Genomic DNA, 18,848 nt, shown 5'->3' with positions numbered 1-18,848 from the left:
TCAGGGTGTCTCTTACATGTATTGTTATTTATGTCAGTCAGGATCTTTCATCCCTACAACTCAATGATACCAGCAACACCTTCACACACCCTCACACACACTTATTCATTTACACATCAATTACTGTACACAGAAAATCAATCTTTCACTTGTAGTGTCCTGTTGAATTATTTTTAGTCTGCATGTTGCATCTACTAACAGTGTTCCCTCATGGATTAGAAATATTTCTCATCCTGCATATTGACATAGAAACGCTTTGTATGATGATCTCTCTAACACTTACTGGTGCTGGAGATATTTTAGGGCTTTCTCCAGTGTTCTACCAGCTTTATTAGGTTATTTATCCATTAACTGCTTTATAATGCTGTGACTGTTCTAGAAAATATAAATGGATATTTTTAGCCAGATGAGAAGCTTGTTGTTCTTTTTACATGTTGCACACCAACAACTATGAATTGGGCTACACTGCATACAGGGGCGGATTAGGATTTTGTTCAGAGCAATGCAATAAATCAGTGAATTTGTTGGTTGCGACTGTAAACTCAAGCACTTGACGTAAGGACTTTAAAACATGTCTCTTGGTCGGAGAGACTGTCATTTGCGCGGCTCACACCGGATGAGCACCCTTCCCTTCCTCCTTTCGGCCGGGTTGGCGTGTCTTCCTTCCGGCTTGCCGAAGAAAGTTGAGGGAGGTTCAGCGGCAACTGGGCTTTTACATAATGGACAGCCAGGGAAGGAAAGTGGTGGTCTGTGACAATGGGACCGGGGTAAGTTTACCGCTTTAGTCTGACAGGCTATCAGCCCGTGGCTCGGTTTATATGGCGCCGGTATGAAGAACGATTTTGTGAAACAGGAAGTGGAGCTGTCAGCCTCCTAGCTAGCTAGCAGTAACTGGGTGGGTAGCTAGCTAGCCTGTTAGCAAGCTAATGTTCATTCATCCAGACCCGACGCGGAAACGGCACGTAGGGTGGGCGTAAATGTCGAGATAAATTCTTAATACACAGCTCCGGCTATAGCTCACACATCCACACAAACCTACAAATGAATGCAGACGAAGAACTGACCATTTACTACCGACGGCTACTGAGCTAAGGCAGCTAGCTACCCTGCTAGTTAACTGCTAGCATCGAGCAGCTGGCTGTGTGGTTTAAACTGTCTGGTTCAAGCTGTCTGGCAGCTGCGTCGGTCATTTGTTGTGCAAACGATGCGGAATTTGCAGACTCATTCACGTTGTACGTTTGGTTTAATTTTGAACGACAGTCGCTTAATTTGTGAACTGAATCTTGACGCTATGCTTTGTGTAAGGTTAGCGAGGCCGTGTCGGGTTAATTGAGGAACCAGCTTTATGTTTTCCTGTATATCAACTAGCACCAACTTCCCGGATACAAATGTCCCCCAACGAGCTGTTAGGGAGGTTTTTTAAGGCCTTTGGAAATAGCACACCGCAAACCTTCTCTCCTTATCCGTGCGTCTTTACACTGCTGTGCTTTTACAGATATTTACCGGATAGGTTTTTACTTCATGAATTGTGGGTGTGTAACAAGAGGTGTTAGGAAATAGTCTTAAATCGAGAACCACCGGCCACCAGCCCAATAATGGGAATATCTGCTCTACCGAGGGGACATTTTGGTGGCCCTGTTGTCATAATCCAGCTGGCTAGGATAATAGTATAATAGTGCATTAGGCTGGTGCATTTGTGGGATTTTCAAGCAGCTTCGTTTCTGCCCCATCCAGCATATAACATTTTCACTTTGCTGATGTGTGTTTATGTTGAAGAGTTAGTCATTGTACACGGCTAACACTGCCTATTTTGGCTTGTTGCGACTTCCTTTCTAAACCACCTCAGCCGTCAAAGAGGATGTTAGCTCAGCATGTTACTGACTAATAAGGCTTTTTTTGAGATGTGATTTTAAGAGCATTGAGCGAAGCCAGAAAAAAACTGCCCAGTGTCAAAGTTGAACTGAGAAATCAAGAGGAAGTGAGAAGAGTCTCAACCACAGCCATATATGTCACCAGCACATTTACAGAGCCCTGATACATGCTACTTTATGTCAGAGACCCCTGTGAAATCTGACAACTTTGCTTTGTGTATCCTAAAGACTACGTAGCTGCAAAACAACATGAAAGACAACTCAGAATTGTTGTCTTTCATTCAATTAAACCATGTAAGTTTAACTGGTTCTCTGAGATAATGATAATATCATCTCTGATTTTACCCATTGACACTGACAGTTTGGAAAAAAGTCTTTAGTCACATTCTTTAATTTTTATGTTATTTGAAGCTGTGGCACTAATAGTACAAATGCAGAAGAATCTAACATGCATACATATATACACATGCATGATATCATTATTTAAATCTGAGACAAGAATATCCTCACACTGTGATACAGCTTAGATGCTATATTTTCCTGGTCTTGAAGACCAGGAAAGAAGTTCAATGATTCCCTTCTTTGAGCTCATGCAACCATTGTAGTTGAGTCTCTGCCGCAGCGGCCATTGGTTTGACCCCGACCTGTGGCCCCCCCTGCGAGTCCTCCCTTTTCCTGTCACTCTTAAGTTGTCACTATCAATTCAAGGCAATAAAAGCCCCAAAAAAGATTTGAAGTATTGATAAATTCACCAAAAATATACGTAACCATTTTAATGACTGTGATAAGATGATTAAAAACTGTAAAACATGAAATACATGTTCTTCCATTGTGCTGGAGGCTAAAGCAGGGCTGACCATAGATGTTAATAGTTATTCACATACACAAACGGAGGTTCTGGGATTGTAGCGTTGGTGGTTACATTTTTATCTCAGTCTGAATGGTAATTAAGCCCACTGTGATCAGCAGGATGACAGTGACTTCGTCTCGCTGTGCTGCACAGTTTATCTCATCAGTACTTAAATGCATTTCCTCATCACTTCCTCTGTGCTTTGGTTGTCTTGTCTCTCTTTTTCTAGTTTGTCAAGTGCGGCTATGCAGGCTCCAACTTCCCAGAGCACATCTTCCCTGCGCTTGTTGGGAGGCCCATCATTCGCTCGACAGCCAAAGTTGGAAACATTGAGATCAAGGTAAGAACTGGTCCGCCTGATGTTCGTACAATGATCGTTTCATTTGACCAGAAAGTCTTTATATGAGGGGCGAACCTGGTCAGGAAACCAGTGATAAGACAAAAACATAATCTGTAAACAAGAGTGAAAAAGCAAGATAGGAAATTTTAAAGTTGATTTCTAATACAATCACAACATCAAAGCCACAGAGAAGATCTGATTTTGTAGTGAGCTCCAATAAGAGTTTTCAGACCATTCCAGTTTTGAAATCAACCCTCTAATCACACTTTCTACCTTTTTAGACATCCACATAGTACAAACAAGATGATCTCCAAAGATTTCCTGCACATATGAAATCTTTGAATAGATGCTGTGTTTTAGTTAAGGATTAGTTAATCAGGCAGTGGAGATCTAAATGTCCCACTATTTGAGCATGAAACTTATCTCTATTGTTCTCCTGTTCTTTACAATTCTTTTGTTTGTTTGTTCATCTTTTTTTTTTTTTTTTAAATATCTACCTTCCTCTTCCTCCATGTTTTGTTCCCCCACGATGAAGTAGAATGCCCAGAAGATGGTAAGTTCAGGTTGGTGTGTGCCTCCTGTTCTTGCCTGCTCCGGAGAGTTGTCATGTTTTGATCTCAACTGAAAAATTAAGCTCTTTTTGTTTTTAGATGCGTTTTTTCTTCTTTTTTTGCCCAGTGTGTTTTCTTTTGTTTCCTTTCATGTTTTTTTACTCACACAATGATTCCATTTTCTCCATCACAACTAGTTTGCTGATTTTTGGCGTTGGGTTTGAGTGTTGTTGGCCAAGTGAGTGGCAGAGCGTTAGATAGATGTTACAGCCATTACATTATTGCACTCCTATCTCCAGGCTGAAAGTGTTGCAGAAAATGGCTGTGATGAATCATCGGCCAGCTGTTATCGATGGAGTGCTAAAAGAGATTTTGGACCGATTCCATTTTCAGAGTCTCTGATCTGCTGGTGCATCCTGACAGTTACACCCCCCTCAATCCTGCTGCTATTTAAGGACCGAAATTATCACAACAGTTTTCAGCTAAAAAGAACTTTAATGTCAGCTGCAGCTTGAACGCTTTGTACTAAATGATAAATGCATCACAAATCTTTTTGCCTTACTGTTATGATGCACCCAAACATATTTTATTTAAGGAACGTCCAGTTCAGAGCGTTTGCTTCAGTTTCTGTGAGCGTTTCACCTTTACAAGTGCAGAGGAAATGTCCAAACTTGAGGATGCATGGCAGACAGCTGAAAGTTGGAGACGGAAGCCCATCTGTTTTTCTTTTTACTTTTTTTTTTTATTGAGAACACATGGAGGCAGTGCCTGTGACTGGTACTTTGTTAATGCCAAAGCACACAGGATGAACCCATAAAATGGCTGCCTTCAGTGGGCTTTTGATGTCTCCAAATGGAACGTGAGATGCTTGACTGTGTGGCTAACATCAAGCTCTAACCCAGCGGTTGTTTACATTGCCAGGCTGCCTTGCATGCAGCTAGTTGAATGGTACTAAAACAAGTGGTTTACTGTAGCAAGGGGGAAACAGAAGTGTTTCCAGGTGTATTTGCATGGAAAATAATGGCTTGTTGTGCATGCTGTGTAACTGAGATTTAAAGCAGAAAAGCTACTTTGGGCAAGGACGTGGAATGTGTCTGTTGTCATCTGACAGATGCCTTGTCTCAAGGCGAGTGAAAGCTGGATGATCCAGTTAATCTGATTTTATGAGACCAGCAGGCCAAGGGGGCAAGTTGAAATGACTGATTTTATTGCCCTAAACGAATACTCATCCCCACTCCCAGTCAATGATCAAAACTGGGTTTCAGACGTGGAGGGCTACACTGCTGATATTTCTGTTTTGACGTTTGACCCCTCCCTCCAGGACCTGATGGTGGGGGATGAAGCCAGTGAGCTGCGCTCCATGCTGGAGGTCAACTACCCCATGGAGAACGGGATTGTTAGGAACTGGGATGACATGAAGCACCTGTGGGACTACACCTTCGGGCCAGAGAAGCTCAACATCGACTCCCGCAACTGCAAGATCCTTCTGACTGAGCCTCCCATGAACCCCACCAAGAACCGCGAAAAAATCATTGAGGTAATTTCACATTTATTTCTGTGTGTGCAGCTTGAAGGTAATGTTTTTTTTGTTGTAGTGTGGAGGGAAAAGAAAAGGGGAAATTGGCTAATTAACGCCTTTCTCACTGTGGGCCAAAAGGTCTTTTTTTACTATGTATCACTGATGGATGTTGCACTACTCTGTCACAGAGATGTGCTGTGCTTGTACTTAGTGTCTGATGTTTGCTGGCTTCTCCTGCAGGTGATGTTTGAGACCTACCAGTTTGGAGGAGTCTACATTGCTATTCAAGCTGTGCTGACACTGTATGCCCAAGGTAAGAAGACACAATGGATGCTTTGACTGGAAGTTCAAAGAAAAAACACATTAACCCTTCCCTATTTACTTCTACAGTGTCCATATACACCCTCTCACCCATAAATGACACTTACCCTGACCAGCATTTTATCATTATATCTAGCGTTATATAACTGGTGAATTATTAGTAATTCAGAAGCTTAGAGACTTGTGGACATATTGTTGCAGTAATTAAATACCACACCTTTGTCAAATAGTTTGTGCAAAGATTTGTTTTGAGACGACTACCAGATATGGTATTCTTTGCCAGAAAGTCTAGACAGTCATGAACATCACTTCACAATGTTCCGGTTACAGATACAATATCCTGACATTATCTGAAGTGTTGTGATTTCCCGAAGCCCACCTGTGTGGTGCTTCAAACAGGATCAGGTGAACTGAAAGTACTGGCACCTACACTAAGTCTGTTTTGAACATACAGCCTTGCATGAGGCCTGTGTACTTTTCTGCTGTTCTGTCTCTGAGTTTGTTACCAACTAGTAGCTGTTATTAGCAGTTCATTGTTACACTAGATGTGTTATCTTTACAGGTTTTGTGTGTTTACCCAGCCAACAGGGCTAACAATCAGTAGCCCAAAGCACACAATGGATAAAACTCAGAAACAAACACACCTATATTGGTAGAATATTAACTTGTGTGTGTGTGTGTGTGTGTCTGTGTGTCTGTGTGTCTGTGTGTCTGTGTGTCTGTGTGTGTCTGTGTGTGTGTCTGTGTGTGTGTCTGTGTGTCTGTGTGTTTTTAGGCCTTCTGACCGGTGTGGTGGTGGACTCCGGTGATGGTGTGACACACATCTGTCCAGTGTATGAGGGTTTCAGCCTGCCCCATCTTACAAGACGTCTGGACATTGCTGGCAGGGACATCACCCGCTACCTAATCAAGGTATCTAGTCAGTCATGATAGTCTCTTGGTGTGAGACAGAGGAAAAAAGAAAGAAACTCAGTTTAAACAATTCAGTGTCATTAGAGTGTATACTGTAGGGATGTTTCATTTTGATTTAAAAACTATGTGGATTCGAATGATAGATTCTAGATTATAAGATTCACTGGTGCTGCACCATCATAATATACTATAGCGCCACCGTTCTTATAAAACAGTTTGTTCAGTTTATATTTTAGCACTTCAGTCTCTTCAATGGGTTATAATGATTTGTCAGAATTGTCAGTATCATCTAGAGTTGGTCTGGCGTGTATGTGTGTCTGCACTGCATTTATTAACCCAAAACGGGCCGTGCCATTTTTTTTTTGTTTTTCAAGGCTAGGGAAGTCATGACTTGCCCTTCTCTGGAAAAGAGTTAATTGAGCCAGGCCATACAATAACGATAGCAATCATACAAGCTTATGCATGTTAAAAATAAATAATAATATACAAATTCAAAGTTCAGATATCAAAATCGGTATCGGGAAGGAAAAAAATGGTATCTCAACATTTGTATAAGGAAATAACAGGTCTTCATTTTGAGAAGACTTAGCTATAGCGGTACGACTAGTTCCTAGATCTCAGTAGGTCACTGCTTCCTGACCTTCCTTGCCATCCTTCTGATTTTTCTTTCCCATTTCCGTGTCCTCTTTGTCCCTCTCTGCATGCAGTTGTTGTTGTTGAGGGGTTACGCTTTCAACCACTCTGCTGACTTTGAGACAGTGCGCATGATGAAGGAGAAGCTCTGCTATGTGGGCTACAACATCGAGCAGGAGCAGAAGTTGGCACTGGAGACCACCGTGCTTGTGGAATCATACACGGTACATATTCACGTTTTAATTTCCATTGTAATAAAACATGGATGAATTAACTGAGGTTTATGCATAGAAGTGGATTTTATGTAACAAAAGTAAACCACATGTATGGCATCAGTGCACAGGTTGGTACAGACAACTATAAGTTTAGGATGTGGCTTCTTGTACCTGTTTGTGAATGTTGTTCCACAGATTTGTTCAACTGCTGCTGAACTCATTATGTAAACTGGTGTTTGTGGTTGTCATTTGATTAGGTGTGCGGGCACAGTAGCCAGTGTGCAGCCAGCCTTAAAACAAGTTGCTGCCCTCACATGGACATTTTGTGCATTCTTCACTCAGATGGCATTAAATAGGAGGAAAAGGAATTACATAATAGATGGTGCAAAAGTTTAAATAAAGACCCAAAGAGAGACAATATAATATCTAATTTGTGCAGTAATAAACTCCAACATAGGCGCCCGGTTAGCTCAGTTGGTAGAGCTGGCGACCCATCTACGGAGTTGCTGCAGCCTGGGTTCGAGTCCGACCTGCGGCCCTTTGCTGCGTGTCATCCCCTCTCTCTCTACCCACCATTCTACAGCTGTCTCTGTCCAATAAAGCCAATAAAAGGCCAAAAAAAATAACTTAAAAAGAAAAACAAAAAAACTCCAACATGTCTCCCATTGTACTGTATGCTCATGGTGACCCAGCATTCCTAGATGCTGTTGGCTGTCTAATTAAATAGACCATGAAATGATGCAAAAAACAATATGAAAAAGAACATCTCTTATTAAAGAAACAGAAGAATGAACTAAATCAGATACATGAGCTCAAGAAAACCAACCAGGACACAGTGAAACTGAATGTGAGGACAAAGAATGTTTTTTGGGTGGAATATAAATGTGCAGTAACTGCTCAAAAACATTACATTTACGTATTCATATCTTGTTAGACACATTAAGCAATGTTTTTATTTTAGGTTGGCCAATGGCCATTTTAGTGTAAAATATTTCCAGCCCTCAGGGATTCTCATTTTTGTTTAGTTTACTTTTTAAATGTAAAATGAGTTCTTTTTATGCACTCCACTTGCACAGAAGTTTCACATTTCTGCTTAAAATAGCATTGTAGAAAAAACCCCTCCCAAAGGATTTGTTATTCATAAGTGGCAGTATTTTGGAGTAATCAAATCTAATGGGGTAACTAAATCTGTTTCTGCACTGAGCTAAGTACACTACCACATGCGTGTTGTTGGCTCTCTAGGACAGGGCAGTGCTGCTGACTAACTGTTTTCTCTGGGACTTAAACATATGGGGGTGCAGTGCTCCTCCACCAGGCTTGCTTTTCTTTCCAAGGCCCTTTTCCCTGCAGAGGGAACCACAGAATCTAAACGCAGGTCCTGAAGTCTGTGTTCCTGCACGCCTTACCGAGCACATGTTGTGTCTCAGAGCTCACTGACCATGAGTGTTTGGGTTAGCGTAGGCGTAGGCGTGTGTGTGTGTGTGTGCGTGTGCGTGTGCGTGTGCGTGTGTGCGTGTGTGTGTGTGTGTGTGTGTGTGTGTGTGTGTGTGTGTGTGTGTGTGTGTGTGTGTGTGTGTAGGTGTGTGAACATGTATGTGTAAGTATCGTTTTGTGTGCATGAGTATGCCGAAACAAGGAGGGCAATGTAACTGTGGCCGAAGGGCCCTGAACCGTGCGTTACATCATTTCCTGTGCAGCCACTTTGCGGCGGTGGCTGGGCTCCACTTCCTCCCACTGCCCTCGGCTGAATGAAGCCTTTTTATAGTCACACACACGTTCACTCTACTCAGCTTGGAGCCTACACACTCTGTGCTTTAACTCACTCTACAGTATTATCAGAGTCTTGCAGGACTTTATTTTCAAACTGCACAAATCTTTCTTTGAAGAAGGCTTATTGAGAAGTTATGACTTCCTTTCATACATCACAAACAACCATTGAACAGTATAATTTTGATTCTTACATTCAAGATTTATGACTCTGTTGAGTCACACATTAAATCCTACCTCTTCAGTGGTGTCATATTTTCTTTTTTCCTTCCCTTTTCATCTCATCCCTCCCACACATCTCCAGCTGCCAGATGGTCGTGTGATCAAGGTGGGAGGAGAGCGGTTTGAGGCCCCGGAGGCTCTGTTCCAGCCCCACCTCATCAACGTGGAGGGTGTTGGAGTGGCCGAGCTCCTCTTCAACACCATCCAGGCAGCCGATATAGACACCAGGTGAGGCTAACAAATGTGTACAGATACACTCCACTGATGATAAAGATGGGCAGACACTTCAATATATACTTTACTGAGAGTGTTTCCACTCTCAACATTAACAAGTCAGAGCACACACACACACACACACACACAGATATGCAAAATGGTGGTGTCAGCCCAGCAGACCTCCCACTGACGCAATAGAGGGGTTTGGACATCTAAATATAACTTGCACAGCAAAGTTCTGCATGGAAAGTAAGAAAATTGATCTTCAGGCATGTCAAGGAGCGGAAATATCCCAGAAAATGTACACTTGGAAACCCAATACATGATTGTTTATTCCTTGCTGTTGGAGCTCAGTGATCTTTTTGTAGACTACACCTTAAGACACTGCAATGTCTTGAAATTAATTTTTTAACATTTGTAGACTTAACATGGGAAGATAAAGCCCATTGTCAAGGAAACAAAACCACTACTTGTATGATTTGAAGATGCTTCTTCTCTTCCACTCTGTATGCCGTTGGGTCTCTTCCTGTTCTCACTGTCTCTCTGTCTTCCCGTCATCAGGTCTGAGTTCTACAAACACATTGTGTTATCAGGAGGATCCACCATGTACCCGGGCCTGCCTTCTCGACTGGAGAGGGAACTCAAGCAGCTGTACCTGGAGCGTGTCCTCAAGGGAGATGTGGATAAGCTTTCGGTGAGATATCAAAGGCTCATTTACAGTCACACTGTTGACAGTATGAAGAGCATTACGGAAGGACTCTGAGCTGAAACTGTTCGGATGTGGTTTACAGTAAGACTGTGACTTTCAAAACAGGTCATACACCATTAATCTGAGCTCAAATTAGAACTAATCAGTCTCGCTTGCACTGTGACCAGTTTCATCTAAAAAGAAAGTATTAGAGTCCATTGAATGTTTAAATGAGCTAACGTTTGGTTTTACTGCACCGGGCCTTTCAGATGGTGTGAATTAGTATTTCCAGCTGATTCTCTAGGTTTGTTTAAGTTGGCCTTGGCAGGGTTTCCCACATGTGAGAGCGCAGTAAAGGTGCAACTTACAACATAAGTGGCGACTGACACCTGACATTATCTCCTTTGACCTGATGAGGTTAAACGCCACACACTGTAATTTATTTGTCTGTAAACTCAAACACTTTGAATTGTGTGCAGTTACTAATTGAACTGGGTCTGCAAGGTTTCAGAGCAAACTTTACCATGCAATGTCTCAGACTGGTGCAGTGTACGCACACCACCACCAGGTGGTACCAGAGGTTCACAGACCTTCATTTACCTTAAACTGAACATTTTAATAACATATGTGGGGTTCATTTCCCAATGTATATATATATATATATTTGTTTTGGAAAAATATCACTACCTTACATTTCCACTTCAATATCCCAAAGACAGAGATGATTTTACACAGAACTATTTTGTAAACAAAGGTCTACAGATGACTCATAAGCAAGTCATTATGAGCTTTACTTTACTGCCCACAACTGCAGCCGACTTCAACTGTGTATCTCTTTCTCAAATAGACGTCTTTATTTATAGTGTAGTTCATGTTTTTGTGCAATCTGTAACAAGGTTGTTTGATAGATCTCCAAATATTTTTTGTACCAAATTCTACTTAACCGCTGTTGGCTTGAAAGATGGCTGTTAAAAAGTTTACTCTTTCATAGAAAGCAGTGGCTGCGGTCAGCTTGAATTCATTTCAGTTACAATAGATTCCACTGTTAACAGAATTTCACAGGGGGGAAAGAGGCATCAAAACAAATATTGTAAACCATTTGATTGCATATTTCAGTCCTCTGGTATTCCAAATGCTCCGTCCGACTTTCCTAACACTCATGATATGGCTAAATGCATGATCTCCATTTGTAGCTTGCACCTTTAGCTGTTTGTTAGTTGCTTGCAACTGCGTTTAGACAGCTAGCCACATGAGCAACAAACAGAAGCTGTGTCTTTCGCCCTATTTGGAGAAAATATGAGTGCTTGGAACATACTGAGCATACAGACACAGAGCAGAGAAGTGGATTATGCGGCAGGAATGGTTTGAGTTAAGTTTTTATTGATGTTTTGATGCTTCTTCCATCTTAAAAACATGTCACCTTTGGAGTAAGTTGTTTCTGACATGAACTGAAACCACCTTTTCAATCTTATTTTGCGTGGAGTATCACTAAAACTGCATTATTATTATTATTTTTTTAAAGGAATGGCTGTATAATGTGAAATGTGTCACTTGTAGTAACAAACCAACAGAATGATCACCCAACTCCTCAGTTCTTTGCAGTTTTCAGCCCCTTGTGGTCTCTTGTAAGTTGCTTGTTTTGGTTTTACAACCTGAAACTCTACCGTGTTCATGCTCACCGCTCTCATTTGTGTCGATGCCTCATGCAGGCAGGCAGCTGTCTTTACATATTTCCCTCAGGAGTTGGTGGAGACCAAAAGAAAGCTTAAAGAGTGAATGTTGGACTTAGATTCATCAAGTGACTAAAAATGACTTCAAAAAAATAATAATAATGAATTAAATAAAATGAATTAAATAATTTTACTCTGGATTCGCTAGAAGCTTAAATTGGCACCAGTTTGCCAGCATGTGCGCTGTATCCACTGGGGGTGGGACATTTTTTTTTATTCTTAGGTGCATCGCGATTCTCGCTTTTATGATTGTCACAGTGCAGAAAAGTTTATAATCGGAAATTCAAAACTGAATTTTAAACATTATGATTACCTGTAACAGTACCTGGCTGCAAACAGAATGGTGGATCTCTGCACGTACGTTCCTTGTGGCTGAACTGAATTGTATGGTGAAATGTAACGCACAAGAACATGTACGCCGTGTCTCCGTTCTAAGCTAGGCTAACAGTTAGCTACTGACCGGCATCCCCTAGCTTAGTAGCAGCTATTTGTCAAGCAATTCATAGCATGCTGAAGTCTGTGCTGTTAATTTACTACATGGATGGTGCTACTGGCACATTTGGATTCTTATCTTGTTGGTTCTTTGCAATACTGACACAGTAACAAATGGCAAATGTAACCTTTAATATCCTATTAATGAAAGATAATGTTAGTAAATTCATTGTGGATCATTACAAATACAAAAGTAAAAGTAGTTGCACACATATAGAAATAAGAAAAGTTACAGTTGATAGATTGAAACAAAGATCCATAACGCTATGTATTGTTGCTGAAACTGGTTGAGCCAAGCTGCCTTGGACACCATAGTTATGACAGTTGTTCTCAAGTTTGCTCTGGCAGCAGTTACACATTTTGATTTGAATGTACAAACACTAGGAGGGTACCTGACCGTCTTAAAAGGAATTCAATTCTGTTGCTTCAGAGGGATACAATATACACCTATAAACTAAAAGTGTGATGGTTTCAGCAGTGGATCATTCGTGCAGGAAGCTGTTTTTTTTTAGTTTCAGTTTGCACCATCAGACCTGTGGCACACTGTCACTACTGCAGGAGGCAAAAACTTTAATGAAATTAAATTAATTATTGGCCGTTTCGTCCTGACTGGTTTTCCCATATTATGCTTCCGTATTTTGGCTGCTATGGTTGTGAAATATAATTATTATTAAAAAGTATAAAAATATTTGAATTATTAGCATTTTATGTGGATCAAATTTGGATGCGAATGTCTGTAGTCCCGACTGAAACGGTGCAAAATAAAGTTCATACGGATTAGGAAACCTAAGATCTTTTATTACATCCGAGTTGAGAAAAACTGGAGTTCCTACAGGACATTTCTTTGTTACCCAGGGCCTCGTTATATGTCTCTGTCCCCTTGTCTTGTAGAAATTTAAGATCCGGATTGAGGATCCTCCCAGGCGAAAGCACATGGTGTTCCTGGGCGGAGCCGTGCTGGCCGACATCATGAAGGACAAGGACAACTTCTGGCTGACCCGGGAGGAGTACCAGGAGAAAGGAGTCCGCGTGCTGGAAAAACTTGGAGTCACCGTCAGATAAAGCACTGGACGGACAGACCATGCACACGCACACACGCACACACACACACACACACACACACACAGATATACATGATATTAATACATTTCCCCCTTCGCCCACATCGCAGAGTATATATCTATTTATCCCTCTTCTTCCCTCTTCGGGCTCTTGATATTCCTCAAACATCAGAGGGAATCGAGCCACCACCTCCCCGCTCTCCTCCTCTTCCTCCTCCTCCTACTCTCTGCCTCTCTCCTCTCCTGGTTTGGGATTGGCTCGCACTTTTTCCTTGCAAGCTCAGAGAACCAATTCCTTCTTTGCAGACTTACACCGAAGCCCCTCCTTTACTTTAACTATGAATTGAAGGGTTAATGTTGGCCTGCCGGTGATTTTCATCGGGTACCGGCGCAGAAGGTTAAAAACGGGGCACGAACCGTTAACCGCGAACATGTTTACCTGCTAATAGGTTTGTTGGGAATTGAAGTCGGCAGGTAAACACGGCATTGAGACAGTTTAGTTCCCTCCCTTGATTAAACCTCCGGAGAGGACAAACTGATGCAAAGTTTCTAAGCAACTCGTAAGCGTCTGTAATATCACAATCAGGGTCCACCACAAACAGCCACGGGCCGCTTTCAGCATCTGTTCCAGGTGAGCGAGAACTGATCACATTTTTATGTCGATTTTTATAAACGATATCATGACTTTTCTTTTCTGGGAGAGGGATTACTTTTTGTTTTGCTTTTTCTTTTTTGTTGGATGTATGAGTTAAATTTATCTTCTAATTTGTTTTCATTGACTTTTTGTTGCTGTGCACTACTACCATTGTAAATGGAGTGTATTGTGGTAACAGAAGTTCCTCCATGTTTTTATGAAGAACTGATGGTTGATTTATAAAGGGACAAATACACAAAGCAAAGCCCCCTGAGCTTGACATCGGCTGTGTGACGGTACTTTGGGCTTTGTGGGTGGTGAGACAATGATGGGCTGCGTGTGTAAGGGGGTGGGGAGCGATACTGTTTGTTCCTCTTCCGACAGCCTCGCCTCGGCCTCCTCTCCCGGTGTAAATCTCAAGTTGAATGAACGGGTCTGAGCAGTTGTAGCAATATTGTTTACTGTGACGACGCCATAGCACCTCACCTGTCGTATTCCTTCAGATCCACCGAAGCGCGGAGGCAGTCGCAGGTTGGGGTGAGATGGATTTGAATCTGGGCGCAGAGCACCGGAAAACTGGGAAAACAAAACGGTATTTTATTGATGTTGAAATGCTATTGAGACCATATTTAAGTTCTCAAGTGTTTCACTCCCAACGGTTGACTTAATGATTACTGGAGGCACTTCCATTTTGAGTATGATAAATTTGTATTTTTTTTTTTTTCCTCTTTCCATGAACGTCTATCCAGTGCCAAGTGCAGTTAATGTTAACTGGATCGCTCTGTTTTAATGTCTTTCTTTTTTTTCACTGTTTTTGTTTTATTTTCCTGTGTTGTTCATAGCATAACTGCCTAACGCTGATTTAAATAAAGAAAAGTGATTTATAATGATGTTTGTGCAGCAGATTCTTTTTTTTTTTTTCTTTTTTACACAACTGGGTTTACTAAGTTATAACCTGCAAGGTTATTTGAAAGTAAATAGAAGTAATTTGAAGGCTTGCTCTGGATTTAGAATAGATAGTTGAATGAATCAGATATTTTCAAGTGTGGTTCACAGTAGGGCTGCTTCACTGATAATCGATTTATTTCTCAACTAATTTCTTCATTCTAGTAGTCTAAAAGCCCATCACAAATCTTCAGACCCTAATCTGATATTTATAGTATTTTATTTTTCCTGTATATTTAGTTGACTTTGATATAAAACAGAAAAGCAGTAAATTCCCTCATTTCAGAAGCCAGTGAATATTTAACTTTTTTGCTTTAAAAGAGAAAAAACTCTTGACTGACTTAGTATAGTTCAGTTTACAACAGTGTTTTTAGTTTGAACAATCATTTCCAGTCCCTTTGAAGAGGATCCTACTTTATTCAGTTTCCATTTGTGCAGTGTACACAGATCACCAATTAACAAAACAATCCCAACTCAAGGTCCACTTACAAGCTTTTTTCCTCACTTTTATCCGAACCATGGTCTTCATCAGAGCGTGAAGTTTGCTCAGAGTTTTTTATCAGTAGCACCTTTAGGACTTCTCAGCCATTTTGTCTTAAAAGATAAGCATCAGAAGTTCATTACTGACCTTGGAAATAACAACAAAACAACCCCAACTGAGATATCTACTGAGCCCGCATGGCAGCAGACCCATCTCCATGACGGCCGAGCCGACCCCTCTCGCTGCTGAAGACCGTGTGATACAGCTGAAAGCTCTAGGAAAAACTAGAAATTGTTTTTGTCAGTCAGAAATACAGAATATCATTCAAAGCCTGTAATGACATGTTCTACTTGTTGACATGCAGCCAGTCAACTCGAGCTGTGAGTCATCTTTGGACTGAGAGGAACAATTGATTTTTTTTTTAAATCAAAAGTTTAGTGATAAACATCAGCAAAACTACAAACGGAGCTGCCACACAGAACTGATTTCCAAATCATCTCACAGTATCTGTCCTAATATTTCCTGCTCATCTTTAAGTAGCAGTCTTGCTTCAACTGTATCACTGTTAAAATGAGAAAGAACACCTTCTTACATTCCTTGTTACAAATAAATAGCTGAATTCATAAACAATAAAAACCCTTCCTTGACTGAATACACTCAGGTGCCTAACTTGGTCTGGTATGACCAGTTGATTATGATGACCAGTGCTGCTATTTAAGTGACATTAGTTAGTTTGCTGACTTTATGATGATTACGTATTGTGTTTTATCCTTTTTTATTGGCTAGTGGCTGCAAACTGTACCACTTTACAACACTAAACACTGTAAAACTTCAATTAAAAGCAGGGTCCCAATTAGACGCAGGTCTCCTTTACTAGCCTGGTGTGGCAACACGTTTTGACAATTAAAGGCAGGTCTCAATTAGAGGCCTGGTCTGGATTTTATAGACATTCTTTGCATGTATAAAACCTCTTAAAGCCCACCAGGTTGCCCGCTTGACCGAGGTTTATGCTGCTTAGATCACCTACACAAATACAAATGTTTAAACTTTTGTCAATTTTGACATGCTGCACATCGTTAGATCAGTTAGATTCTCCACATGAGCACCAAAGTATCACATGATCAAATAAATTATACATAATTGATTGTTATTCGATAGCCTCATTTTTTTTGTAATATTCATACTGGGTTAAATACACAATTTGGTATTTCACATCTTTGCTGAGCAAGAGTTTTATGCAAAAGGAAAAAAGGTCCCATATAGAGGCCTGTCCAAGATAGAGGCAGGTTGAGTTCAGTGATTGAAGCAAATTCATTAATTGAAGTTTTACGGTACGTGTAAAGCCGCTCAGCAACGTGGAAACTGCTTTGTTACTGTCATCAGCACTTTCCTTGAGCTTAATGTGGTGTCATCAAATGTCCAAAACCCCAAATACATTGAGTTTATTATAATGTAAGACAAGGACAAGCTGACTAATTTGAGAACCTGGAACCATCAAATGTTTGATGTTTGCTTGAAAATGGATAGAATTGATGATCAAAATAGTTGCAATCAACTAATCAATTACTAGCTTACCCTTTGCAACTCTAGTCTTGTGCAGAGAGCTGGAGGGGAGATTAGATGGCTGATAGATGAACTCTGCTACCAGAGGAGAGGATGGAGGTATGAAGGTGACTGAGCCTCTGCACACAGACCAGAAGGAGGAAGAGGAAATGGAACAGTGGCAGAGGACTGGCGCCACCAGAGGAAGAGGCTCTCTTTCCGTGCTTGAAATAAAGATCTCACCCAGACTCTTCCGGCCTTGTTCCATTTTAATCCCTCGACTCTTGCCACTTCCCTCTTAACCCTGAACTGTTACCTCTGAAGCGCTGTTTGAAGTTTCCTCCCCATCAGAGTACAAACAGAGGCATCACCGGGTTTCACCAGAGATGGGAAGAGACTCAAATACTTTACTTTGCTACAGTTTTAAGGGAGCTTGGCTAAAAAGACTTCACCTTCACTGCCTTCCAGAAAGAAATATTGTACTTTTTGCTCCAATATATTTAATTTCTCTGACAGCTGTAGTTGCTGGTGACTCTGCCAGGTAACAAGCTCAACAATCTTCTTTTCTCTCAACAATTCACTCAACTTTTCATGTACTTACAAACAGCATTACTTTCAGCTTGAATGTACAGTGAATATTAGACATTTTAGATGGAGCACTTTTGTCATGACTATACTTTGAACCTCAGCTTTTAAGCCAAAGGGCTCAGAAAAATGATGTGATCTGATCAAAAGCTCCAGAATAGCTACTAAATGAACCTTGTCCTCAATTAGATATATATTATTTTTCAACTGAAATTAAAAAATAAAAGTCTTGTTTCAGATAAAAGGAACTCTCTCTCACCATTTTTTCATTTTGTATCTCTAGTTTTGGGGCCTTTAATTATTAATATATTACTATATAACGTGTTCAGTAATTTGACAGACTTTTGGTGCTGGAGTACATTTCAATGCTAAAACATTCACTTGAATTTTACTTTTTTGGGGTAGTTTATGAGAAAAATGACTTAACTGTAGTAGTGTTCTGTACTGCTATTACCTGGATAAACGCCACTGGTTTTTATCTTTTGTACAAACCCTTATCAGCTTAAACGTTTTCCCCAGAGTGGGAGTAGAGAGAGGTTTTCCTCAGCAGTCTCACATGGTTTATCTCAGGTGCAGGGATTGAACTCAGGCAACGCTTAAACAATCATCTGGCTAAGCTTTACTTTTGCAACATCCCTGCTGAGTGTGGGCTTATCAGGGAATTTATACCAGACGGAGAAACAACAGGCTGAAATGCTGCAAAAGTAATGCTCACTGACCAGAAATGTAGAACAAAATCTCAGCTGTAAGGAAGAATCACCAAATTTTGCCTATCTTTGGACATGAGACCACATCACAAAAGCCACCCATTCCTGTAAACTTCACCAGGAAGTTAGCGCCGGTGCTTTGTGCACCCAGAGAGGGGCCACGCTGACCCCATTACACGAGCAGATATCTTAAATGTTTGCACATGTGGACTGTAATGCTGTTTGCAGCCGTTGAGCTGCTTAGCAGGCCCCCAAAAGCCCTCAGGGACCTTCTTTTTCTTCTCTTTTCTCCCTCCTCCTCCCCTCTCTCGCGCTCCATCATTATCGCCCACATGCTTTTCCAGAGACATCCTGAGTGAAACAGCTCGACGTCCTCGATGGCTATCACATGTTCCTGCTGAGGAGGGAGGCAGCAGGGGAAAGACATCTTGAGGAAAATGAAACAGGGTGTACTAGGCTGAGGTTATTTTCTTTGTGCTTTCTTTCATGAAATACTTCACAAAGAGTTTTTGCTTCAAACTATAGTTTTTAAAACATAATTAGAAACAGATTTTTTTTTTTAATCC

At 41.0% G+C, this 18,848-nt stretch overlaps 1 protein-coding gene across 1 annotated transcript; it reads left to right on the top strand.

Annotated features, from left to right (window-relative positions):
* The first annotated feature begins 599 nt into the window (after nt 1-599).
* On the top strand, nt 600-14,909 carry LOC127375014 (actin-related protein 2-A). Its single transcript, XM_051420778.1, has 9 exons — nt 600-767; nt 2,951-3,061; nt 4,934-5,149; nt 5,372-5,444; nt 6,228-6,364; nt 7,072-7,221; nt 9,284-9,429; nt 9,979-10,111; nt 13,219-14,909. Exons 1-9 carry the CDS (start codon nt 720-722, stop codon nt 13,387-13,389), a joined length of 1,185 nt encoding a protein of 394 aa, XP_051276738.1. The 5' UTR covers nt 600-719; the 3' UTR covers nt 13,390-14,909.
* Nucleotides 14,910-18,848: the final 3,939 nt, after the last annotated feature.

This window comes from Dicentrarchus labrax, unplaced genomic scaffold (genome assembly GCF_905237075.1).
Source record: "Dicentrarchus labrax unplaced genomic scaffold, dlabrax2021, whole genome shotgun sequence".
NCBI lineage: Eukaryota > Metazoa > Chordata > Actinopteri > Moronidae > Dicentrarchus > Dicentrarchus labrax.
The sequence above is the reverse complement of the archived record's forward strand: the minus strand, read 5'-3'. Positions and strand labels throughout refer to the sequence as shown.